This window comes from Rhinolophus sinicus, chromosome 15, assembly GCF_057876585.1.
Source record: "Rhinolophus sinicus isolate RSI-liver-muscle chromosome 15, RSI-T2T, whole genome shotgun sequence".
Lineage (NCBI taxonomy): Eukaryota > Metazoa > Chordata > Mammalia > Chiroptera > Rhinolophidae > Rhinolophus > Rhinolophus sinicus.
In genome coordinates, this window is record NC_142515.1 from 25,083,982 (window position 1) to 25,111,397 (window position 27,416).

At 35.6% G+C, this 27,416-nt stretch overlaps 1 protein-coding gene across 2 annotated transcripts in view; it reads left to right on the forward strand.

Moving 5' to 3' along the window:
• Window positions 1–27,416, forward strand: part of HPSE2 (heparanase 2 (inactive)) — a 530,036-nt gene that overhangs the window by 302,193 nt on the left and 200,427 nt on the right. Inside the window, exons 4-5 of one of the 2 annotated variants that reach the window (XM_074339233.2) lie at window positions 3,316–3,489; window positions 18,720–18,891. In XM_074339233.2, coding sequence (XP_074195334.1) covers window positions 3,316–3,489; window positions 18,720–18,891 — 346 coding nt within the window. The remainder of the gene's footprint in view (window positions 1–3,315; window positions 3,490–18,719; window positions 18,892–27,416) is intronic. The other variant, XM_088791901.1, reaches the window with a different exon arrangement.

Below are 27,416 nucleotides of genomic sequence, written 5' to 3' on the forward strand. Positions count from 1 at the left end.
TAATAGTTAGACGTTCATCGTTTATATCCCTCACACAGTGATAACCCCTCTCCCCCCATCTACTACCCCTCTGACATCGCACACAGTCATTACATTTCCACTGTCTCTATTCCTAATGCTGTACTCCGCTTCTTGTAACTATATGTATATATATAAACTTGTAGTTGACATTCATTATTATTCAGCTTCAGCTTCAGGTGTACAGTGCAGTGGTCAGGCCATCTACACAGTCCATGAAGTGGTCTCCATAATAAGACAAGTGTCCATCGGATACCCTACAAAATCTTTACAACATTATTGATTACATTCTCCAACTTGACTTTCGTATCCCCGTGGCAATCTTGTGGTTACCAATCGTGCTTTCTAATACCCTCACCTTCTCCCTCATCCCCACCCTCCTTCCCATCTAGCAACCCTCAGTTTTTCCTCTATGTCTCTGAGACTGTTTCTGATTATTTTGTTCATTTATTCTATTCTTTAGATTCCACATATAAGTGAGATCAGAGGGTATTTGTCTTTCTCTGTCTGACTTATTTCACTTAACATAAGGTTCTCTAGGTCCATCCATATCGTTGCAAATGGTAAGATTTCATTCTTCTTTATGGCTGTGTAATACTCCCTTGTATAAATGTACCAGTTTCTTGAGCCAGTCATCTACCGATGGGCATTTCAGTTGTTTCCATGTCTTGGCTATTGTGAATAGTGCTACAATAAACATAGGGGTGCATACACTTTTTTTTCAAATTAGCATTTTGGATTTCTCTGGATACTTAGGAGTGGAATTGCTGGGTCATAAGGTAATTCCATTTCCAGTTTTCTGAGATACCTCCATACTGATTTCTATGGTGGCTGCACCAATCTGCAATCCCACCAACAGTGCACAAGGGATCCCTTTTCTCCACATCCTCGCCAGCACTTGTTGTTTGTTGATTTATTGATGACAGTCTACAGACTGGGGTGAGGTGGTATCTCATTGTGGTTTATTTTTGCATTGCTCTAATGATTAGTGAGATTGAGCATTTTTTCATATGTCTGTTTGCCATCTGTATGTCCTCTTTACAAAAATGTCTCTTCATGTCCTCTGCCCATTTTTTAATTGGGTTGTTTGTTTTTTTGGTGTTGAGTTGAATGAATTTTTTATAAATTTTGGATATTAACCCCTTATCAGATATATCATTGACAAATATTTTCTCCCATTCAGTAGGATCCCTTTTTATTTTATTGATTGTTTCCTTTGCGGTGAAAACACTTTTTAGTTTGATGTAATCCCATACATTTATTTTTTCTCTTACTTCCCTTTCCTTCCAATTAAAATTAAAAATGACTTTTTAGACAACGTTTCTTGAAAAGAAAAACAAGTAGTTAGCTTTATTTTTAAAAATTAATCCCTTTCTTTTCTTTTTACGAATTTGAAGACTTATAATGCATACATAATATGTTTTTGTTAAGTAACTGGTTTAAGACAAAATAGAATATAATTTTTCTAAAGGTAGGCTCTTTAGGTTTATATAAATAAAGGTTTTGAATTTAATTAGTGTTGTTTTCAATATGAAAATAAATTAACATTGTTGAATAGTAAAGTTATTAAAGCTATATGTCAGAACAATATGAATAAAATTATAGCCTAAGACAAAATTTTGTATAAAACTTTGAAAGAAAATATTTTCTTACTGAGTGTCATGAACAGGCTCACGTGAATAATTATAAAATTTATATATATATATACGATATATATGTGTATATGTTGGTTTCATGATGACTTTAATAGGCCTATAAATACATTTTAATTTTAATTGTTATTTTGGAACTAAAAATAAATAATTGCATTTATTATTTTACGCAAAACCTATGCCTTTTGTTGTTGCCCAGTTACTTGATTATGGGTTGATGTGAGATAAGTTCCCATGGATTTTATTTTCAACCGAAATGAGACAATTTCTGTCCTTGTTATTGATGCTTCTTTAAAAAGACTTTCTCATACATATAAGATGAAAATGGCAGCCCCCCTATATCCCACCTCAAAAACTGATAATGAACTTAACCAAATGATCATGGTCCCACTTTATAGGTCCAAAAGGCCTATAACGATTGCTCATGTGGCACCTTGGTCACTCTGTATCACCGTTTGCAGAACACTTAGTGACATCTTATGGAACTATCCCTAGTGTTCCACAGAACCCCATTTGAGAAACTCTGCTTTAGGGACTTAGATAATGAATGCTAGGATAATGTGAACTTCTTTACATAATTATTAAGCTAAATTTTTTTCCCAGTCTGTATACCACTAAAAGTCATCATCCATACCTAGGGGAGCACTGCCTAAAAGGACAAGTAAGGTCTGGATATGTTTAAAAGGAAAAAAAGGGCATGCCAAATGAGGAGAATAATCAGAGCAAAGGCCCGTGGGGCAGGGACTTCTAAAATAAACAGAACTGGCTAAAATCAACAAAGAACACATTGACAACAATAGAGAGTCCTGAAGTTGTGGGGGAAATTATGGTTGAGTTGACCTCTACAGGCCTTGAACTAGGAAGAAACTGGTGTTGAAACTCCACTAAGGGTTTGAGGGGTGAGTGAAGCTGATGAAAGTGATGGGGGAAACATAAATCTGGCAGGATGGGAAGAATTTAGAAGCAGACATGAAAGTACAGATATTGCGATGATTCATGTAAGTGGAAATGGGAGCCAGAACTAGAATGGCAGCAGTAGAAATGAAGGCATGGAATGGGTATGAGCCATGTGGTGACTAGAGTTAATGGTATCTGGGATCAACCTGACAATGCACATATTTATACTAATGGTTATGGTATTTCCATTCTCAGAAATATTAAAAATGTGGAATTGGGTAAAATTTTTTTGGAAGTGCTGCTAGGCCAAGCTATTTTTCCAACACTTAGCAGCCAGTCCTTTCCTGGCCTTGTTTCCTGACACTATTCCTATCATTTCATGAAGGAATACAGACCTAGCAGTGCCAGATCTTCTGATTGTTCAAGAAAAGCTACAAATCTAGCTGCTTTGTGATATCTTTCCCTTTTAAAATGTTAGCATTTCAATTTTTTTTGTTAACAAGTAAAATATACTGTGGAGTAGAGTTGGATGCCAATTTGCAACCCCTGTCTGGAATTGTGTGTGCTGCTTTCTAAGGTCATCTTGAAATGTACCCTGAACCAAAAGGTAACAATCCCTTTTAGAGGCTTGTTCTGTGTAATTCCTATTAGCAGGAAGCTCCTAGAAGGGCTTTTTGTGGTAGCAAATATTATCCTTTTGTCAGAATATTGATTTGAAAGTTACAAGCCTTTCTCTGCTTCTTCCCAGCCAGGTCTCTAGACAAACTTTATAACTTTGCTGATTGCTCTGGACTCCACCTGATATTTGCTCTAAATGCACTACGTCGTAATCCCAATAACTCCTGGAACAGTTCTAGTGCCCTGAGTCTGGTGAAGTACAGCGCCAGCAAAAAGTACAACATTTCTTGGGAGCTGGGTAATGGTAAGTAAGGATGTTATTTCTTCTGAATTGACAAGATAAAGGGTGAGAAATAAGGTGGCCTGAGGTATAGTCTCAGTCAGACCATCTCCAGTACACTGGCCCAGAAAACGCTTAGGATGTAAGGCCATTGGGTCGGCCTTCCAAATAGTGAAAGACAAAATAGTGAAGGGCAGTAGATTTAGAGAATCCATACCATTTGCTTCTATAGTTATCTCTAGTGACCTCATTCCAAATATGGGGGAAATGCCATATGTGATTTATAACTAACAAATTAATGTTAAGCCAGATACAACCTGTCTGCACAGCTTGGGCTGCATTTTACAACGTGTGTTCTATGGAACACTGGTTCTCCAAGTTGACCCTTATAATTCAAAAAGGCTTGGCCAGATATATCTGGGGATTTCTCTACAGTACATGCACCTCTTGAAGCTTCACAATGCACATTAGCATACAAAAGGCTCGGAGAAGTTCTGCTGCAGTGATATCTGTATAACAATTTTTAACGCAGCATTTCTTAAACCATTTACTCAGAATTGGTTTCATGGATGTACAACCTGTGCAGCACTTAGGCCCCACACTTAGAAGAGACCCATGTTTGGTTTAATGCTCTGCTGTTGCCATCTTGAAATTCTTACTTTTTTAGCAAGGGGATCTACATTTTCATTTTTCATAGGGCTACACAAATTATGTAGCCAATCCTATTTAATCAGTGTGTGTGTGTGTGTGTGTGTGTGTGTGTGTGTGTGAGAGAGAGAGAGAGAGAGAGAGAGAAAGAGAGAGAGAGAGAGAGAGAGAGAGACCTTTTATCATCCCATGAAACAGTACTCCAAGGAACACACTTTAGAGAAATATTGAGAAATATTGCCTAAATCACACTATTTTTCATAATGATTATATATATATATATATATAATACATATACTATATATATACCATACATATATGGTATATACATATAGGGTATATATATATATATATATGTGTGTGTGTGTGTGTATATATATATACACACACACACACACACACCATATATGTACGGTATATATATAGTATATGTATACTATATATATATATATATATATATATATATATATATATATATATATATAGTAGATTACATGACTAATATTAGTGAGTTGATTAATATGGGTTTTAGTTAAAATTATGGATAGTATAAATTTGAAAATATTCTGATTCTCTAATTAAAAGACATTTTAGAAAACCTTAGAATAAGACAATTGAGTCTAACAAACTAAGACTTCTCTTAAAATCACTGTAACAAGTTGAGATCAACATTTTTGTGCATGGCCTCATATATCCGTAGCTGACCCGTATTTGTTTGCAGTGCTGTGTATGTGTGTGTGCACACACCCACATACATATGCACATGTGTATATTTACCGCACTCTACAATTTGCAGTCCTCGTAATAAGATAGGAAGGAATGAGGGAAGGGATAGGAAGGGAAGAATAGTGTTCTATTTTCCTCTCTGTAGCCATTAACTGGAATGCAGCTCTGTTTTTTTCCTCTTATTCTTCCTTTCTCTCTACCTCCCCTGGAGTGGTGGAAATTTGGGGAGACTTAGGGAACAGATGGAGATCCACTGAGCTAAACTGAAGATGCTTTGGCTGTAGGGGAAGATACTGAGGTAGCCTGAGGTTTTTCATCTTCCCAAACTATCTGGGTACCATACATTCTATTGTAAAAGCAAGAGTGATGTGATCAGATTTGACTAGGAAGAATTATTACATAGTAGGCCAAGTCCTTCACTGATCTCTCCACTTCCGATTTTCTATTTTACACTCCTTGGAATTCTGTATTTTATGTTGTCTCCTCCCCCACTTAACCTTACCCTGCTGCAATATCAGACTCCACCCAGCTTCGCTCTCTTCTCCAAACAGAACAAAATATTCTTTAAACAGTACATTCCCCAAACAGGGCATTATACCTGTCATGAGGGACCAATTAGACATAATGTTTAAAATGGGTGAGTATAAGACAGTCAGAAGTGGTAGGGTCTCTGAGGAGCTGGAGGACACAGACTCTTCCTAAAGGCTTTGTTTTCTTTTTAAAATATTGTGCTACCTAAATAAAATTGGTTTGTAAAAATATCTCAGCTAGTTATAGATAAGCCCAAAGCAATGAAAACTTACCTACAAGTGATTGCTGAGAATAATTCCTCCAGGGTTTTTGGCATCTCTGAATGTGGGAGCTTGCTACACTAAATAAATCTTTAGTTGGTATAACTGGAGTGATTTGGGGGTGGGTGTGGGTGGAGAAAGAGTATGTGCAGCTTTCTGCACATACCCACCTATTCTAGACAACGAAGAGCCTCCCATTCCCATCCACCTCTTGCCCCCAAATTATGCTACGTAGGTTGGAGATGGAGCTGATTACATTTTAAAGACGTAATTTAGTGCCTTAGACACACAACACTTGATTCTCATCATCATCTTTTAAAACGTCTCTTCAGGGTTTAACAAAACCAAAGAATCATTTGTGAGAAGGAGAAAAGGCACAGTGATAGGTAAGAAAATGCATAAGTGTATAGATAGGAATAGATAGGAAAATAACCAAATCTATGCATTTAAAAATGTAATACAGTAGAAAATAGCTGGTAATGTTTTTATGAGCATTTCTGTCCAGGTAGATAAAGATGAGTTTGATTTTCTAGTCAAGAAGACTAGACTTGGTCCTTTTCCACACCCCCTTCCCTTTTATTTTAAAATCTATATTTCTATTTTTTTTATATGATTAATAAATAGTCTACCCAACTCAACATACCTTGTAGGGTTTGAGGAAGATTTATTTTGCTGCTTCTTCTAATTCATTTTACACCTACTGATAGTTTTTCTTGTGCTAGTGAATCATATCCCGTAAGATACAGTGTATATTCTGCTCTTCCCCCTCAAAAATTATCTTCAGCTCATCCTCCTGGCTTAGACTTGTCTCTCCAAACTTTTATCTGTTTTCTTCTTTGTAACCTTATTTTGTTGGACAGAGGTAATAATTGAACCATTATATCCAGATTTAGGGAGGGACAATGAAACTGGTAGTGCCTTTATCACTCATCCTCCCATAGACCCACATCCTGTTAACAAATATTTTATCTTTAGAGCAAATCCAGCACTGGACAAACAAAAGTAGACATTTCTTTGGTTGTTTCTCCAAGAATAGCTAAACTTCATGTAGCTCTTTTCATCTCCTTTGATATCAATGAATAGCCAGATATACCCAATATCAAAGGTGAAGGTTACAAAAGTTTAGGATGTCAAAATCTATGAAAGAATGACTTTCCTGATACAAGATTTTAAACTACATTTGTAGATGTTTCCTTAAATGTTATAAATTGTAAGCTCTGTATTTGATGAAGGCTAGGTGACAATTATAGTTATTTGCATTTCTATTAATCACTGGTGAATCTAAAATAAGGAAGAACTGTGGGTATTTTCAAGCTGGGACTCAAAACTTGGCAGTGTAAAATAAGAATTTTAGTCCAGTTCTGCTCCAGGGACATGATATTTCTTGTTTAGAGGGGTATCCTTAACAAAAATCCTCTGAAAATAATGTAGCGTCTTTAACTGAAGTTTACATTATGAATTGCTCCCTAAAATAAATGTGTTCCCCAAATAGATTAGCCCACTTCCGTGAGCAAATAAAGCTACTGTAATTAAGTACTTAATTAATGTCATATATTCTTCCCTATACCTTACCTATACATCCACCAATTATTCTCTTAATGGTTTTACTTATATGACTCAGTTCCCTGAAACTGGACATCTACTGAGCGATTTCATAAAATCAAATTTCTGACCTTACAAAATTGAATTCCTTACAGATGATGATTCTGGCAGCTCAGCTTTATTTAGTCATTCATTCACTTAATATTTATTAAGCTTTTAGTCTGTGTTTGTGTGGATGAATGTACAGTGTATTTATGTATAGCCATTTATACATTTTGATTGTATACATTTGTGTATATATAACAGTTACAGCCTTGGGAAGGCCAAGCACAGGGTTGAACCACTCTGTCTTCAAACACGTTGCCAATTGTTTATGTGGCTAGGTCATAGCCCAGAGCTTTAGAGAACTGTATGTTCATAGGCTAGAGTTTTAATGGTTAGGGACAGAGAAGAGAGAGAAAAAGGAGGAGCAGAAAAAGGAAGAGCAGCCCTGTAGCACAAAGAGATGAAAAACCATAAGCAGTTTCTTTACCGGCTTACTTTTCTGCTTTCCCTCTCCCTGTCTGCTTCTCACCTTCATTACCTTCATCTTCTCATTTCTTTCTCCACATACTCCCCTCCACATACGCACTTTCATGCTATTTATTTATTCCTTCATTTAATATGTATGTACTACTGAGCACCTGCTGTGAAAAATATGCCAAGTGCTGGAGTGGGAGTTGGAGGAGGTCTTTGAAGTCCTTCTCTGCCCACTGCTGCAGCGCTTGGTAGAGCTACTGTGGTGGAGAGTGAATACACACAACAAAGAATTCCTAGTCTCTAGGAAGTTAGTATCTACAGGTAAAGACAGGACAAACTCAAAACCACTGAACAATTAAGCCCTCCTATAAAAGAAACGGAGGAGCTTTTCTAGTTAGAAAGGAGTATAGAATAAATCAGAGAAGTTGTTAAACTAACAAATAATATAGGATAAAAGTGTAAATAATGCATAAAAGTGTGGATAAATATATAGCTTACATTTATAAGCATTTAAGTTAATTATTCTTTTATTATTAAGGGAATTTAGTGGCTTGAATTACATCAATTCTTTATTTGAATTATTTGTCATAGTGGAGAACCACGTTCTCTCATGAACATGGTTTAGTGTTATAGTTTACAGTGTTTATCTGTTTAGTGTTACAATTAGATAGTTGAAGAACACATTTATGGGATAGCTGCTACGTGTGTGGACGTTGGATGAATCGTTGATATGACCAAGATCATTTATTTTATTGTTATCACTGATATGAGTCAGGTGCAGCTGACTCTTTAAGAAACACAATAAATAATTACCACCTTCTACTCATTTCTTAAACACTCCCTTTTATTTGCTTAGAACAGGATACTATGAAAGAGAACACATCTAACTGACATTGTCCAATAGCTCTCCTGCCTGCTATCCTTAAATATTATAAAACCCTTCCGTAACTTGTAAAAGCTAAAACAGAATCTGTTGTTCTGACTTACCTCATTGTCACACTAGTGAATTCTCTGTCCGTATTAGGTTGACAAGGGACAGAAAACCTGCTATGGTCATTTTTTTGGCTTTGGGTACTAGACATGCACCCACAGTGACTGTTCACAGCATATAAGGCCAACTCCATATCTCATTTAAAAGACTGAGCCACGATTCCCACTATATGCCATTCAGGCAAAGGTAGAGCTATAGAGAGTGGTTGCCAGGACTTCTGAGGGATGGAGGGAAGGATGACTAGATTGAGCATGGGATTTGGGAGGGGGGTGAGCTTATTTTGTTTCATACTGTAATGATGGATACATAATATGGTGCATTTATCAAAACCCATACAGCCCTGTAGTACAGAGTAAATCCTAATGTGAACCAGGGACTTGAGTTATAATAATGTATCACTATTGGTTCATCGATTGAAACAAATGTACCACACCAATGGTACCATCTACTAATGGTAGATGTTAATAACGGGAGACATTGTGTATGTGGAGGGGGGGAGGATGGGGTGGAAATATCTATACCATCGATAGAATTTTCTGTAAACTGAAAATTGCTCTAAAAGATAAAAACAAGGTCTATTAATTACAAAAATAGGCTATGAGCCCTGGTGTAGACCTACTACTTAGAACTATGAGTATCATTTGTTGTATTGTTTCACTTCATACTAAGGACAACACAAGAATCAGTTAAAAGAATATTATTGGGCAGAAGATCTGAATAGACATTTCTCCAAAGAAGAAATAGAAATGGTCAATAAACACAAAAAGATGCTCAACATCATTAGCCATCAAGGAAAAACAATCAAAACCACAATGAGATTGTACTTCACATCCACTAGGATGGCCATAATAATAATAAAAAAAAGGAAAGTAACAACTGTTGGCAAGGTTGTAGAGAAATTGGAACCTCTCACATGCTGGTGGGAATGTAAAATAGTGCAGCCACTTTGGAAAACAGTATGGTAGTTCCTCAAAAAGTTAAACATAGAGTTACATATGACCCAGCAATTCCACTCGTAGGTATATATCTATGAGAAATGAAAACATATGTCCACACTTAACTTGTACACAAATACATAGTAGCATTATTCATAATAGCCAAAAAAATGGAAACAACCGAAATGTCCATCAACTAATGAATGGATAAATAAAATGGGTATAGCCATACAATGGAATATTATTTGGCCATAAAAAGGAATGAGGTACTCATACATGCTACAACGTGGATGAGCTTTGAAAAGATTATGCTAAATGAAAGAACCCAGTCACAAAAGACCACACTGTATGATTCTGTTTATATGAAATGTTTAGAATAGGCAAGTCTAAAGGGACAGAAAGTAGATTAATGGCTGCCTATCCCAAGGGTTGACTTGGGATGAGGGGTGACTTCTGAAGAGCATGAGATTTATTTTGGGGTTGATAAAAATCTAAAATCTGTTGTGGTGATGGTTGCACAGCTGTGTGGATATAGTTAGAACCAATGAATTATATACATTAACTTAGTGGATTGTATAGTATGTAAATTATATCTCAATACTGCTGTGCCCCCCCCCCAAAAAAAAAAGAAAAAAGAAAATTGTGTGTTTATTTTTTTTATTTTACAGGGAATGCATATTTTGTCACTGATTGATGACAAAAGACTTAAGAGTTATTTCCTTAGGAGGTTTACATTTGCAATTAGCAACAATATTGTCATCCTTTATTTGCATATTATTTAGTTTACATAGCACTTCCTAATACTCTTTCATTTGGATGACAAAATGCTAAATAAAGTGCCTTATGATGTAACTATTATACAGGTGAGGAAACACTGAAAAATGTGAGGTGAATTGCTAAAGGCAGCAGTAAGTGCTAAGTCTATGTCAGGAACTTGGGACTTCTAACAGAATGGGGGGGTACTTTTTCTATTACCGTTGTTTTTTTTAATGGTAGTAAAACTTCTTAGCTGTCTTCACTTCATTAACTTTCATTCAACAAATATTTGACTACCTAGTATGTGCCAAAGGTACTGTACTAGTTTTGAGAGATGAAACAGTAAATAATAAATAAATATCCCTGCCTACATCCTGGTAGAGGAGTCAGATAATAAAGAGGATTTAAAAACAATTTATCATTATTCTCTCTCACACATTTTTGCCCTTTTGTAATTCAAACTGAATCTTCAAGTTGACCCTATTGCTTTTCTACCAATGAATTAATGTAGCCCTCCCTCCATCCCTTTCCTTGTCCCTGCCTCTCTCCCTCCCTTTCTTTCTGTTCATTTTACAATTCAGTGATCCTTAGTAAATTCACAGACTTGTACAACCATCTCCACAGTACTTTTTTTAAAATTAAAGTTTATTAGGGTGACCATTGTTAGTCCATGGTCCAATTTTAAAACATTTCCATCACTCCAGAAAGATCCCTCCTGCCTGTTCACGGTCAATCCCTGTAACCATTCCCAGTCCCAAGAAACACTAATCTGCTTTTTGTCGTTATAGATTTGTCTTTTATGGACACTTCATATAACTGGAAACATACACTATGTAATCTTGCATCTGATTTCTTTCACTTATCATGTCTTGAGGTTTATCCATATTGTAGCATATAAAGTAGTTCATTCCTTTTTACTGCTGAATAGTGTTCCAGTGTATAGACGGATATCACATTTTGCTTTTCCATTCACCAGATGACAGACATTTAGATTGTTTCTACTTTTTGTCTATGATAAATAGTGCTGCTATAAACATTCATATACAAGTCTTTGTATAGATACATGCTTTCATTTCTCTTAGGAAGATATCTGGGAGGGGAGGGGTATTGCTAGTTTGTATGGTAAATTTATGTTTATTTCTTAACAAACTGACAAACTATTTTCCAAAGTAGCTGTACTGTTTTACATGTTCACCAGTGATGTATGAGGGTTCCAGTTTTTCTACACCTTTGAAAAACACTTTATAGCATCTGTCTTTTTGGTCATAACCATTCTAGTGGGTTTAAAGTAATATCTTAGTATGGCTGTAATTAGCACTTCCTTAGTGACAAACGATGCTGAGCATCTTTCCATGTGCTTATCACCCAGTCCTACATCTTTGGTGAAATGGCCTCTCAAAGCTTTTGTCCTTTTAATTATGTTATCTTATCACTGAGTTGTAAGAGTTTTAAATATATTCTGGATGCAAGTTCTTTATCAAATATATGATTTGCAAGTATTTTCTCCTAGTGTATAGTTTATCATTTCATTTTTGTTATGGCATCTCTTGAAGGGCAGAAGTTTTGAATTTGAAGTTTATCAAATTTTTATTTTATGGATCATGCGTTTGGTGTCAGAGCTTTGCCTAATCCAAGGTCACAAAGTATTTTCTTCTGTATTTTCTTCTAAATGTTTTAGAGTTTTTGCTCTTACATCTGGGTGTAAGATCCGTTAGGAGTTTACTTTTGAGTACGGTGTGAAGCAAGAGTCTAACTTCATCTTTTTACACGGGGATATCAACTTGTCCCAGCACTGTTTATTTAAAAGACTATCCTTTCCCTATTAGATTCTCTTGACTTTTGTAAAAAATCAGTTGACCATAAGTGGGTTTATTTCTAGACTCTTAATTCTGTTCAATTCATCTGTATGTCTGTCCTTGTACTACATTGTCTTGATTACAAGAGCTTTATAATGAGTTTTGAAATTGGGACGTGTAAGTCCTCCACCTTTGTTCATCTTTTTCAAAATTGTTTTGGCTAGCCCAGGTATTTGTATTCTCACCTAAATTTCAGGATCAGCTTGTTAACTTCCTCAATAAAGCCTGCTGGAATTTTAATAAAGCCAGCATTGAATCTATAGATCAGTTTGGGGTGAATTGCCATCCTAACACTAGTGAGTCTTCCCATCCATGAGCATAGATTATTTCCCCATTTATTTAATTTTTAATTTTTCTCAACAATGTTTTTTTTCAATTTTCAGCATATGAGTTTTATACTTTTGTTAAATTCATTCTTAAGTATTTTATTCTTTTTGATGCAATTGTGAATGGAATTATTTTTTAATTTCATTTTTGTATTGTATATTGCTAGTATTTAGAAATATAATTGATTTTATATATTGATCTTTATCCTCCACCTTGCTGAATTTGTTTTTTAGATCTTGTATGTTTTCCCGCATATGTGTGAATTTTATAGGATTTTCTGTATACAGGCTATGTTGTCTGAGAATGAAGGCAGCTTTACTTCTTCCATTCCAATTCAGATGCTTTTTATTACAAATGTTGAATATAAGTGAGAAGAGCACACATCCTTGCCTGGTTCCCCATCTTAGAGGGAAAATATTCAATATTTCACCATTAAATATGACGTTTTACCATTGAGCATTTAACATTTCACTGTTAAATATATACATTATTCTTAGATATTGTTTATCAGATTAAGGAGTTTCCATTCTATTCATAGTTTGTTGGAAATGTTTATCAGGAAGGGATGTTGGATTCTGTCAAAATTTTTTTGCATCTATTGAGATTTAATGTGGTTTGGGTCTTTTATTCTATTAATATGGTAATTTATATTAGTTGGGTTTTGACATGAAACCAACCTTGTATAAATCTCACTTGGTCGTGGTTTATAATTCTGGTATATATATATATGGCTAGATTCAGTTTGTAAATATTTTATTGGGGCTTTTTGATTCTATATTTATGAGGGATATTCACCTGTAGTGATGTCTTTTTCTGGCTTTGGCATCGGGAATATTAGCCTCATAAAATGAGCTGGTAACTCTTTCCTCTTCTTCCATTTTTTGGAAAAGTTTGTGAAGGATTGGTATTATTTCTTCCTTAAATATTTGATAGAACTCACCAATGAATCCATCTGGGTCTGTGCTTTCTTTGTGGAAATATTTTTAATGACTACTTCAACATCTTTTATTGTTATAGGCCTATTCAGATTTTCTATTTCTTGGGTCAGTTTTAGTAATTCGTGTCTTTTTGGAAAGTTTTTCAGTTTATATAAGTTGTCTAAATTATTGCATAAAGTTGTTCATGGTCATCCCTTATCCTTTTAATTACTGTGAGGTCCTTAGTGGTGTTCCCTTTTTCATTCCTAATTTTGGTAATCTGTGACTTCTCTTTTTTTCTTGGTCAGTCTGGCTACAGGTATTTCAATGTTGTTGATATTTGCAAAGAAACAACTTTTGCTTTCATTGATTTTCTCTATTTTTTTATATCATCAATTTCCACTCTAATTTTTATTATTTCATTCCGTCTTCTTGTTCTGTTTAGTTTTCTCTTCTTTTTCTCCTTTTTAAAGCTAGAAGCTTAGAGTATTGATTTGAGATATTTCTTCTTTTCTAATACAGAAGTCTAAGGTTATAAATGTCCCTGTAAGTACTACGGTTTGTGTGTGTGTGTGTGTGTTTTGTTTGTTTGTTTGTTTGTTTTCTCTAAACAACAAAAAATTCTTTTCTCACTGTTCTGGAAGTTGGAAGCCCAGGATCAAGGTATCGCAGATCTGGTTTCTCTTGAGGCCTCTCTCCTTTTTTTTACAAATGTCCACCTTCTTGCTATGTCCTCACATGGCCTTCCCTCTTTGTGTGCTTTTCTAGCATCTCCTTATGTGTCCAAATTTCCTTTCTTAAGACTTTTTAAAGAGGAGTTTTAGGCTCACAGCAAAATTGAAAAGAAGGTACAGAGATATCTCGTGTATTCCCTGCCCCTCTACATGCATAATTTCCCCCGCTATCACTGTCCCTCATCAGAGTGGGACATTTGTTACAATTGATGAACCTGTATTAATACATGATAATCACTCAAATCCATAGTTTACCTTATGGTTCACTTTTCATTTGTACATACTATGGGTTTGGGCAAACGTGTAATGACATGTACCCATCATTATGGTATACAGAGTATTTTCACTGCCCTAAAAATCCTCTGTGTTCCACCTATTCAACCCTCTCTCCTCTCCCCCAACCACTGATCTTTTTACTATTTCCATAGTTTTGCCTTTTCCAGAATGTCGTATAGTTGGAATCATACAGTATGTGACCTTTTCAGATTGACTTCTTTCACTTATTAATATGCATTTAGATTCTTCCATGTCTTTTCATGGCTTGATAGCTTATTTCTTTCTAGTGTTTAATAATATTCTGTTGTCTGGAAGTACCACAGTTTATTTATCCATTTACCTACAAAAGCACATGTTGATTGCCTCAAAGTTTTGGCAATTACAAATACAGCAGTTATCAATCTATGTGCAGACAAAAGTGTGGACATAAGTTTGCAACTATATTAGGTAAATAACAAGGAGCATGATTGCTGGATCTTATGGTAGGAGTATATTTGGTTTTGTTTTGTAAGAAACCTCCAAACTCTTCCAAAGTGACTATCATTCTGTATTCCCACCAGCAGTGAGTGAGAGTGCCTGGTGCTCCGCATCTAGCTAACATTTGGTGTTGTCACTATTACAGATGTTGGTTATTTTAATAGGTATGTACTGTTACTTCACTGCTGTTTTAATTTGCGTTTCCCTGATGACATATGGTGTGGAGCATCTTTTCATGTACCTATTTGCCGCCTGTATATCTTCTTTAGTGGCTATTAAGGTCTTTGGCCCATTTTTTTAAAAATCTAGTTGTTTGTTCCTTATTGCTACATTTTAAGTGTTCTTTGTATGTTTTGGAAATCAGTTCTTTCTAACATGTGTCTTTTGTAAGTATTTTCTCTCAGTCTGTGACTTGTCTTATTCTCTTAATATTGTCTTTTGCAGAGCAGCAGTTTTCAATTTTAATGAAGACTAGATTATAAATTATTTCTTTCATGGATTGTACCTTTGGTGTCATCCCATATGCTTTTATATTTTTTCATGTTCATTCCATTAAAAATAGTTTTTAATTCTTCCTGTGATTTTTTTTTCTTTGACTCTGAATTATTTTTTTAATTTCCAAATATTTATAGATTTGTCAAATTTCTTTCTACTGAATTCTAGTTTAACTCTGTTGCAGTCACAGCACGTACATTATATGATTTTTATCCCCTTAAATATATGAGACTTGTATTATGTCCTAGCATATGGTCTATCCTGAAGGATGTTACATATGCACTAGAAGAGAATGTGTATCCTGCTGTCATTGTGTGGAGTGTTCCGTAGCCGTCAATCAGGTCAAGTTAGCTGATAGTGTTAGTCAAGTTTTCTATGTCCTTGCTGATTTTCTGTCTCATTGTTCTATCCATTATTGAGAATGTGGTATGGAAGTGTCCTTCTATTGTTGAATTTTCTACTTTTCTATTTGATCAATTTTGCTTCATGTATTTTAGTGTTCTGTTGTTGGTACATATATATTTATAATTCTTATATCTTCCCTATAAATTGACGCTTAACATTATAAAATGCTCTACATTGTCTCTAGTAACACTTTTGTCTTAAAGTCTATTTTGTCTGATATTAGTATAGTCATTCCAGCTCTCTTATAGTTACTGTTTGTGTGATATGTCTTTTTCATACTTTTAGTTTCAACCTATTTGTGTCTTTGACTTTAAAGTGTGTCTCTTTAGTTGGATCTTACTTTTTCTCAGCCTGACAACTTCTGCTTAAAATTGGAGTGTTTAACTTATTTACATTTAATATAATTGTTGATGTAGTTGAATTTATGTTTATCAGCTTGTTGTTTTTCATTTCTTCCTTTCTTTCTTTCTTTCTTTCTTTCTTTCTTTCTTTCTTTCTTTCTTTCTTTCTTTTTTTCTTCCTGATCCTCTGTTTCTCCTTTACTGCCTTTTTATGCAAAACAGATATTGTCTCAGGTACCATTTTAATTTCTTTGTTTTTGTTTTGTTTCAGTTATTTTCATAGTAGTGTCTTATAATACATTTTAACTCATTGCAGTATACTTTAGAGTGGTAATAACTTAATTCCAGTTAAGTATAGAAACCTTTACTCCAATAGAATTCTATATTCCCTTCCTCTGTGTCATTATTGTTCTAAATATCACATCTTTATATGTTATAAGCCCAATAATACATTTTTCTAGTTTTTGTTTCATGCAAGTCTTACTTAAATTAGTTAAGAGTAATGAATATTTTTAACTGTCTTTTATATTTACTTATATAATTACCTTTACTGGTATTCTGTCTTCCTTTGTATGGTTTTGAGTCACCATCTGGTGTCATTTCCTTTTGACCTAAAAGACTTCCTTTTTTATTTCTTATAAGGTAGATTTTCTCATAATGAACTGTCCTTTGTTTTTCTGGGAAGGTCTAAATACTGTTTTCAGTTTGAAGGATAAAGTGCTGAATATAAAATTCTTGGTTGACTTTTTTTTTCTTTTAGCATTTTGAATATATCATCCCACTGTCTTCTGGCCTCCATTATTTCTGATATACATTCAGCTGTTAATTTCATTGTGTTCCCATATATGTGTGAAGAGTCATTTCAGTCTTAAGATTTCCATTTGACCATATTTTATAATTTCTATCTCTTTATTTATATTTGCATGTCATAATTTGTTGTTGTTAAAAACTATGCATTTTAGATAATATGTTGGAGCAAGTCTGAATTCCAAATCCTCCATCCCAGAGGTTATTTTCGTAGTTTCCTTTCTGTTTGTTTAGTGATTTACCTGGACTAATTCTGTAGAGTCTGTCTCCCTTGCATTATGTACCTGCTGATATCTCTTAAGATTTTAGTTTTTTAATCATTTTTCATTTTTAAGGCCAGCTTCTTAAGGGTGGCCCATGAATCAACATACCTTAATGGTGAGACAATGATTGATCAGAGGTTGTACTTACATTGAGCCAGGAAGGCTTCCACCCTTTGCCAGTGGATCTGTATGTGGGTTGGGGAACACATTCAAAATTTAGGCCGTTTACAAGTCTGCCCAGCTTTTACTTCCTGACAAGCCTTCTTATATCTCCTTAATGAGTGTATCAGATTTTACGTTCATCTGGGAATCATGGATAGCTAGTGCCCTCTCCAGTCTTTCCTGAGCATGCACAGCCTTCCAGACTACAAGGGGTATATGAGAGCTTATCAAGGCCCACTGTGGCTGTCTTATTTCCCAAGTCTCCCTGTTAAATTTCTTGTAAACCTGCTGGTCCATTGCTTGCCCCTACCAATAGCAGAACCTCAAGCTAGCCTAGATGTCTTTCTGGGACATGTGCTTCATTCCAAATCAAATTAGCCTCCAGCAGTGGAGCTGCTGGTATTTAGGACTTTCCTTGCCCCTTTAGAACTACCATGCAAGAAAAACTGAGGGAGGAGGTTTGCTCTGAATTATTTCACTCAGACACTTTGTTATTACTAAACATTAAGTTTTTTCTAACTTTATGGTACAATGACCATCTTTATGACTCTTTCCTTTCTTATCATTTGTATTAGCTTCCTAGGTCTGTCATAACAAATTATCATGATCTCAGTGGTGTAAAACAACAGAAATTTAATTTCTCATAGTTCAAGAGACCAGAAGCCTGAAATCAAAGCATTGCCATGGTTGATTCTTTCTGGAGGCTCTGAGGAAGAATCTATTCCATGCCTCTCTCCCAGCTTCTGGTAGCTGCCAGCAATCCTTCACATAGCAGTATCCCTCCAATCTTTGCTTCCATTGATATGTGGTCTTCTTCCTTATATGTCTGTGTACCTGAATCTCCCTCTCCTTTCCCTTATAAAGACACTGGTTATTGGATTTAGGGCACACCCTAATGCTGTATTACTTTATTTTAACCATTTACATCTTCGAAGACCATATTTCCAAATAAGGTCACATTCTAAAGTTCTGTGTAGACATGAATTTTGGGGTACAGTATTCAACCCAGTACACCGTTCATTATAAAGTATCATCTGAAAATCAGAATGGTCTCTCTGTGTGTGTTAGGTGGTCTTTTATAAAGATTAGTTTGAAAATGAATAGAATGGTAAGAAGGCACTTGAATTTTTTGTTGGGGTGGTTCATCAAGTTAAGCTAGCTTACACTCTCTTTTTGGTTATTTTATTCACATTGTTAAGAAAAAGGCAGAGAGATCTGTGGACAAGTAAGGGTTGGCAGAGCCTCACCCTTCTGAACTCTGACTTGCATGTCTGCTTTTAATCCAGAGCCAAATAACTATCGGACCATGCATGGCCGGGCAGTAAATGGCAGCCAGTTGGGGAAGGATTACATCCAGCTGAAGAGCCTGTTGCAGCCCATCCGGATTTACTCCAGAGCCAGCTTGTATGGCCCTAATATTGGGCGGCCCAGGAAGAACGTCATCGCCCTCCTAGATGGGTAGGTCAGATTATTTAGCAGTTCTTATAACATTGTTCATTAAATGTAATGAATTAATACATTTGCATTTTTCCTGGTTATTTCGGTCTTAAGAAGAACAGAGACTTTTTCCACAGTGATTTCCCCCACTCTAAATCAGGGATTCTCCATCAAACAGTAGAATAACCTTTCATCTCTCCAGGCCTTTCACAGTCAGCAAGAGGTGGTGGGATTGGGGAGGGACATCGCAATCTCCAGGATAGCTTGGAGGGCATGCATTGTTTCAAAAGACACATTTAATATTATAGCATTTCGTGGCATCATTTTATATTTCTTAAAAAAGCAAAATATTATCTATTCTATTTGTGTGTCTTTTTACAGAAAATAAAGCTTGACAAAACCATGGCCAATGAAGCTGGAGTAAAATGTTGAGAAACACTACAAATATTTGTAGATTAAAGCACAACTTAACCGATAGATTTGCTACTAGCAAATTCTAGAGAATTGTTTTCATGTGTGATTTATTTAATTTTGACAGAATCTGATAATCATTTTTGAAAGCATTGGTTATGGATGAAGTACTATGCTAAATGTTCTCTACCCCAGTCCTGCTGGTGGGTCAGCCCAGATTGAATAGTGGGTATAACCCATCCATGCAGGTTAGGTCCAGTTATTGCTGGGTCTGAGGAAATGTCAGAGGGAATGGCATGAGGACGGCTGAAGAGGCATGTTGAATCCAAGACCCAAAGTGGAGATGTAACTGAAGCTGCAAGGGTGGGAATATGAGCAATGAAGCTGGAAGAGTTACGAGTTAGTCTGGAACACAGTGTATGCGCCAAGGCAAAACTCTCAGCTAGGTATACTTATTTCTGCAAATTCAAAGGTGGGTAAAGTGAAGTGCACAACCCTAGTTAGGTTAGATACATGCCATGTGAACATAAACAGTATACAAGGCGAGAGAAACCTTTGGCCAACCGCCCAGATACATGGCCTTTGTGGCTTGAATGCACGTGTGACTCTCTCTTCTCCCTTTTGTGATGGCTCAGTCTTGATGTAAGCTAATGAACACAGCAGATATTACTGAAGGTTTGGAAAGGCAGAAGAATTTACATTGTAACAACATTAACAACCTGAGATTTAATTTTAGGCATTTTCCTCTTTACAAAGAATCCCAAAGTCCTGACTTCAACTGTTGTTCTTTTCCCGTTCTTCGTTTTTCTCCCCTTTTCTCTCAGAAACGTCCCCTTTTCTTGCAGAAAACTTCATGACCTTGGCCCCTACCACAAATGCAGCTCTGGAATTCTCTTTGCATACTTTCACTGAACTTTGAAAACACTCTGTGTGTGTGTGTATGTGTGTGTGTGTGTTTATGTGTGTGTGTGTGTTTATGTGTGTGTGTGCTTGTGTATGTGAGTGTATGGGATGGAAATGGAGAGACTGGTTTCATTTTATATATTATATTTAAAGGATAGGAAAAATGTGTAGAATTTCATTTTTTTGGATCATCCTTTTTATTTAATGATTTAATTAATGTAGTCTCATAGGAATGACAATGTTCCCTTAGTAGCATGACCCTGTATCAATCATTCATTCATTTTTTTAAATTTTATTTTATTAAATTTATTGGGGTGACAATTGTTAGTAAAATTACATAGATTTCAGGTGTACAATTCTGTATTACATCATCTGTAAATCCCATTGTGTGTTCATCACCCAGAGTCAGTTCTCCTTCCATCACCATATGTTCGATCCCCCTTAACCTCATCTCCCACCCCCCACCCCCCACCCCCCACCCCCCTTACCCTCTGGCAACCACTAAACTATTATCTGTGTCTATGAGTTTCTGTTTCTCATTTGTTTGTCTTAATCATTCATTCATTTTGCAAATGTTTCCTAAGTACCTAATAGGTGCTAAGTACCATGTTAAGAACTGGGTATGTAAAAATAAACAAAAACGGATACTTCTCTGCCTTTATGGGGTAAATAATATGGTAGGAGAGACATAGACATTTATCAACTAACCTTAAAACTAAGACAATATCAAGGAAAGGTACATAGCACTGCAAATGACTCCAAAAGCTGGGATTTGACTGAGTTAGGAGGTCACGGAAGGGTTCCCTTAAATAAGTGACAAATAAGAGAAAAAAAGATATTTAAAGTACAATCTAAATTAAGAGCAGACATTAACTAGACAAAGTGAGAAGTGAACAGTATCAATGTTCTTGGAAGAAAGAAAAGCATGTGCCAAGTCCCTGAGGATGGATGGCCCCACCAGGCCTAAAAAAGGGCCAGGTTGGCTAAAGAAAGGTCTAGGTAGAGAAATAATTAGGAGTCATATTATATGGAGACTTATAGGCGTGGTGAAGGACTTAGAATTACTTCAAGTTGCAGTGGGAAAGATATTGAACATTTTTAAGCTGGGGAGGGAAATAATTTTATATTATACAAAAAGTATGCCGTATTTACTCTATGGAAAATTTATTGGAGAGGCAGCTGCATAGACAGAGAAAGTGAGAAGGCTGCTGCAGTAGACAGAGAACGAATGACGGGAACCTGGGCTAAGATTGCAGCAATGGAATATATTGTTGGAGGCAGAATCCAAAAGTCTGATGTATTGCATAAGTGTATGGTGATGTGACATAGGGATGTGTAAGTAGCTGGGTGGGTGGTATTATCATTTACAGAAACAGGAAGACTGAAGAAATAACTGGTTCTGGGAAGAAAATCATGACTTTAGTTTTCACGTTGTATTTATTATGCTTGAATCTAAATGGCGATATCAAGTATATCACTGAATATGAGTCAAGGGATCAAGATCTCTTCCGGGTATATTGATTTGGGAGGTCATTAGCATGCAAATGGGATTTAAGGCTATGGGAATAGAGGAGATCCTTAGAGAAAATGTGAAAAGAGAAGACACAGAGGCTTAGGAGAGAGCCCAGAGGAATTCTCACATTTAGAGATGTGAGAAAAGAGGAATGACCTTAGAAGTAAGAGGAAAGGGAGAGTTTGAGTTGTCACAGGAACCAAGAAAAGAGAGTCTTATATAAGGAGGGAGTGCTGCTAGGGGCCAGGAGGTCAAGTAACCAGAGGATAGAAAAGTAACATTAGATTTGGCCACATGCAGATTGTTGGTGACTTCGAGAAACACAGTTCAGTGGAGTGGTGGGAACAGATCACAATAGTTTGAAGAGTGAATGGGGGGTGAGAAACTCGAAACAATAATAATGACAACAACCCTTAAGATAATTTTTATTGTGAAAGAGAAGAAAAACTAAGGAAGATGTGAAGTCAAGGAAAGTCACGGCATTTTCCCCCTTTAAGGTGGGAGACAGAACAGGTTTATATGTTGATGATACTTATCCAGGAAAGAAGAGCTAGATGATACAAGAGATGGAGGACATAACCAAAGTTAGAAGTCCTTTAAATTTAGAAGAAATGGAATCCAGATGCATTGGCCTTCGTTAAATGGAAGCGTAATTCCACCAGGGTAACAGAAAGTAAGAAACAAATATTTCTCCACGTCAGAGATGAACGGGTCATACTGAGGAGACACTTCTACCCAGCACATAAGGCATAGTTAGGGCATCCCAGTTTGTGTGCCTTCTGTAAACCTGAGCCGCATATAGATGCTGTTTTGTTTTGAATGAGTCAAGACACTTGGATACAACAGTGACAGATAAAAGAAATGAGCATGTAACTGGGTGTTGTGGTGGCAAGTGTTGGGGTCCACTTCTCAAAACACCCAAAAACTAAGAGGATTCAAGAGACTAGAGAAAATCACTTAGGGCAAGGAAAGGTGCCAGGGAGCCCTTTTTTCTTTTATATGCCCGGAAAAAAAAAAGGAAAAAAAAAGGAGATTTATCTTTCGTAATGTATATATACTAAATATACAGTGAAATATAACTTGAAACACATAAGCATTCCCAGCAACTCAACCAACAATAACAAAAATGTCAGCACTCTAAATTACCAGATCTGTAGTCTTTTCCAGTTCTCCTGGTTATACAGATAGACTTTTACAAAGTTGTGATCATTGTATATGCATCATTTTGAGTTATGTGTCTTTTACCCATTGGTTTATATTGCCCTTTTTAAAATTTTTACATAGTTCTCATATTTGTCATTCTTAATAGCAATAAAATATTCCATTGCATTAATGTACCAAAGTCTGCCTAAGCATTCCCTCATTATTGGGCATTTGAGCTGTTTCCAGTTTTTTTTGTCTGTAATATATCGCACAGCTATAAACATCTTTATACAAATAGGTTTTTTATTTCTTTTGAATTACATCCTTGGGCTGTATTCCAAAAAGTTAGGTTTCTGGGCCAAAGTATGTATATGATAATTTTTATGGCTCTTATATTTGTTGCCAGATTTCTTTTCAGAACGATTTCACCAGGTTGCGAGGTAGCAACATATTAGTGAATCTTTTCCCCCAATACTCCACAGCAATGAGTATTGTTGTTTTTATTAATTTGCTCTATTTTAAATAATGCAAGATTGTGCCTCATGGTTGTTTAAACTTGAATTCTGTTAACTACGAAAAGAACTGAACATTTTCCAAACCCTTATGTGGTCTCCTTTCCCCCATCCCAGGTTTGGATAATGACACAATAACCATTTTGCCCGAAGCGAAGATTAAGAGGCCATTTTAGATTTATTTCTCTCCTTTGTTCACATACTCCATTAGTTACTTATTAAGTTCTGTTATTTCTGACTCTCAGGAGCACTCATATCCCATCTTCTTTTCATTTTTATTTTAAACCTTATCATTTTTCCTCCTAAATGATTTCTCCATATCTAGTCTCAGACTTTCTTTATTAATTTCTCCATATAGATTTCTAAGTGATTTGTTTCTAAAGGCAACATGTGGTCAAATCACTCTTGCTCGCAATCCTCCCTTTTTCACATGCACCCCTCAGCTTTAGGGTCAGCTGCCTGCCTCATTGTGCAGCTAGTCAACAGCTACAGCCCCTTGTACAACCTGCCATTAGCTACATCAAAGTATATGTAAATTTGAGAAGATGACACACACTTTTTATCTTTGCACCTTTTTATCTTGTGTTGTTTTCTTTGGAATGCCACTTTCCCCCTCATTTTTCTGCTTCCCAGTAGATCTTTTCTGACATTTTCAGAAAGGATTTGTTATCACCTCCTCTGTCCTTATATGGCACTTTGTTTCTTTGTCTGATATCACACTTATCAAATTGACGAGAACTTATTTATTTACATATATGCCTCCCCTAATAGATTGTGGACTAGGATCAGGACTGGGCCTGTGTTTTATTTATTCTGTAGCCTCAAAACCTAGGAATACAGTAGGTGCCTTATAAGGGCTTGTTGAATAAATACTATCTTATTCAACAACTGGCTCTAAATTCATCTGACCCCAAAACAATATGCATGCATATAATTGTGAAGTATTTCACATCATTGTATAAATACTGATTTAAATAAATTATGGTGATTTAATACATCATAATGTTTAGCTTTAGTTTTATAGGGCCAAACTAATTTTTAAGCTTTTTTTTAACTTAAGTAGCTACAGCACTAAACAGGACTATCTTTCCAGTTAGGATACAAGCTCCACTAGGACAGAGATAGAATCTTCATGTTTGTATCTTCAGGGATTAGCATGTTGCCTGGAATATGGAACGTACTTAATAAAATGCTTGTTTTATTACTTTCATTTCCTCATTCAGGAACGAGCTATTCCTAGTCATTGATTTTTATCTAAAGGATGAAGAATTGTTCTTTGGGGTTATATCAGTTTCCTCTGTTTTCCTTTTGTAAACTTTTATGCATCATCTATGTAATGACATTTTATCTTAATCTGTTGCTTTTTTTATTACTCTGAAACAAGTTTTTATTGTTTCAGAAGTTTATTTTTATTATAATCGTTCTTGTCTACTTTCTTGCTGATAATCTTTTCTGTTTCTTCCCTTACAGTTAGGATAAAGTTATTATTTCATTTCACCTAGACTTTTTTAATGTTTTAATTTCCAATGTTAGGCTTTTTTAACTTATTTGGAGTTTATTGCTATGTCTGCTCTAGAGTGAGGACTTGGTCTATTTTTCGGTGATTCAGTAGTGTCAAGAAAAGCAGATATTCTTTGAAAGCATGTTTACTAAGGCTCCATTTGAGGCCTTTAAATCATAATGAGATAAGCACTAAATTCTCTCTCAATAATATTTATTGAATGCCTATTTTTTATGTAATCATTGCTTAAGTGCTGGGTATATGTTGATGAATAAAGCCGAGAGAGCCACAGAACATAAGAAAACAAATAAATTATTGCAAATTGTGTGTAATTCTATGAAGGAAATGATCAAGGTGCCTGGGGTTAGGGGAGCTATTTGGACAAGGTGATCAGAGAAGACTTATCTGAGGAACAATTCGTTTCCGCCTAGAACAAAAGAATGAAGGTAGCAACTGTTAAAAGAGTAGAGGGAAGAAAGTCCCAGGTAGAGGTTCTAAGTTGTGTTTGTCAGTGTCCTGAATCAGAAACAAGTTTAGGGGATTTGAGGAATGGAAAGCCAGGCAGTACAGTGAGCAAAAGGAAGGGTCATCTGCAGATGAGAGATTTTTGACCGATTTCTATAAGACATTTAAACAGATGGAAGCCTGTTGACAAGTTAAGCAGAGTAAAGAAGTGGCAACCCAGAGAGCATTGGCTCTGGGAAAAGATAGCCAATCTACCTAGCAGATAGGCTTAGAGTCAGGAGGGTAGGGTGAGAAAGGGGGATGGAGCCAAGGGGCTTATATGAAAGTCTATCTGCAGAGGGACTATACTCACAGCTCAACTCCCCCTCCATTACCTTAAGTCCCCTTCCCTGCCCATGCAGAGCAAAGACAGATCAGTCTGTTATCTCCAAGCAAATGCCAAACCAAAACTTAGGAGCCTTCACCAAAGAAACTGAAGTAATAGCCTGGTGATGAGCTAGTATTGCTAAGATGGCGTTGCTCCTGCATAATAAAACATTGAGCTAAGCATTGTGGGACACGCATACAAAAGGCTGTCTGTGCTCTCCTCTTCCTCCCTCTCTGAAGTGAAATGTGTTGGTCAACAAGCTCTGGCCACAAAATAGACATCCCATTGAATAGAGACATTTATCTAAAAAGCCCACATGTTCGACAGCTAAGAAGAATCTGTGCCTGCTACCCAGAAGAGTCTACTTAGACTACGATTTTTAAATATGAATTGATAACCAAAGATCACAAGGCATAAAAAGGAATCCAGCAGCATGAAAGAAGAAAAGCAAGATAAATAAATTTAAAAATTGACCCAAGAAGAATGATAACTCAAGAACAGAACTTTAAAAATAAAAACCTGGAATAAGTATCTTTATAAAAATATAGTAAGATATTGCACTTTTAGAGTAAAACCATATTTCTATGAAAAAAGGTACAATTAGAACAAAAAGATATTTTTTGAAACTAATATAATATAATTGCTGAAATTAAGTCCAGGAAAGGTTAGGCAATGATGGTTTTAAATACAATACTGAAAGCATAAGTGATAAAAAAAATATTGATTTATTGGACCTCATCAAAATTAAGAACTTTTGTATATCAAATGACATTATCAAGAATGTGAATGGACACACAGATTTGGGAGAAAATACTTGCAGGTCATATAACTGATAAGGGACCTGTACCCAGAATATCTATAAAGAACTCTTACAACTTAACAATAAAAACACAACCTATTTTTAAAATGAGAAAAAGGGAATTGAGTAGATAAATAGATGCTCAATATCATTAGTCATTAGGGAAATGTAAATCAAAATCCTGAGCTACAACTTCACATCCAGTAGGATGGCTATAATCAAAAAGATATACAAGAACAAATATTAGATAGGATGTGGAAAAACTGGAGCCCTCCTACACTGCTGGTGGGAATGTAATATTGTGCAACAGCTTTGGAAAACAGTCTAGCAGTTACTCAAAAGGTTAAACATAGAGTTACCATATGACTTAGCCATTCCACTCCTAGGTATATACCCAAGATAAATATAAACGTATGTCCACATAAAAATTTGTACACCAATATTTATAGTAGCGTTATTCATAATAGCCAAAAAGTAGAAACAACCCTAATGTCCATTAGCTGATGAATGGATAAGTACAATGGAATATTATTTGACAATGAAAAGAAATGAAGTACCAATACATGTCACAACCTGGATGAACTGTGAAAACATTATGCTAAGTGAAAGAAGCCAGTCACAAAAGGCCAAATATTGCATGATTTCCTTTATATGAAACATCCAAAATAGGCAAATCTATAGAGGCAAGAAGTAGATTAGTAGTTACTTAGGGCTGGTGGAGATTGTGGGGAAAGGGAAGAATGACTGCTCATGGGTATGAGGTTTCTTTTTGAAATTAAATATTTGAGAATTAGAATATATTTATGGTTGCACAACTCTGTAAATATAATTTTAAAACTATTGAATTATATAAAGGGTAGATTATATGGTATTAAATTATATCTCCAGAAACTTTTAAAAGAAAAATCCAATAAAAGAATTGGAAAAATAAA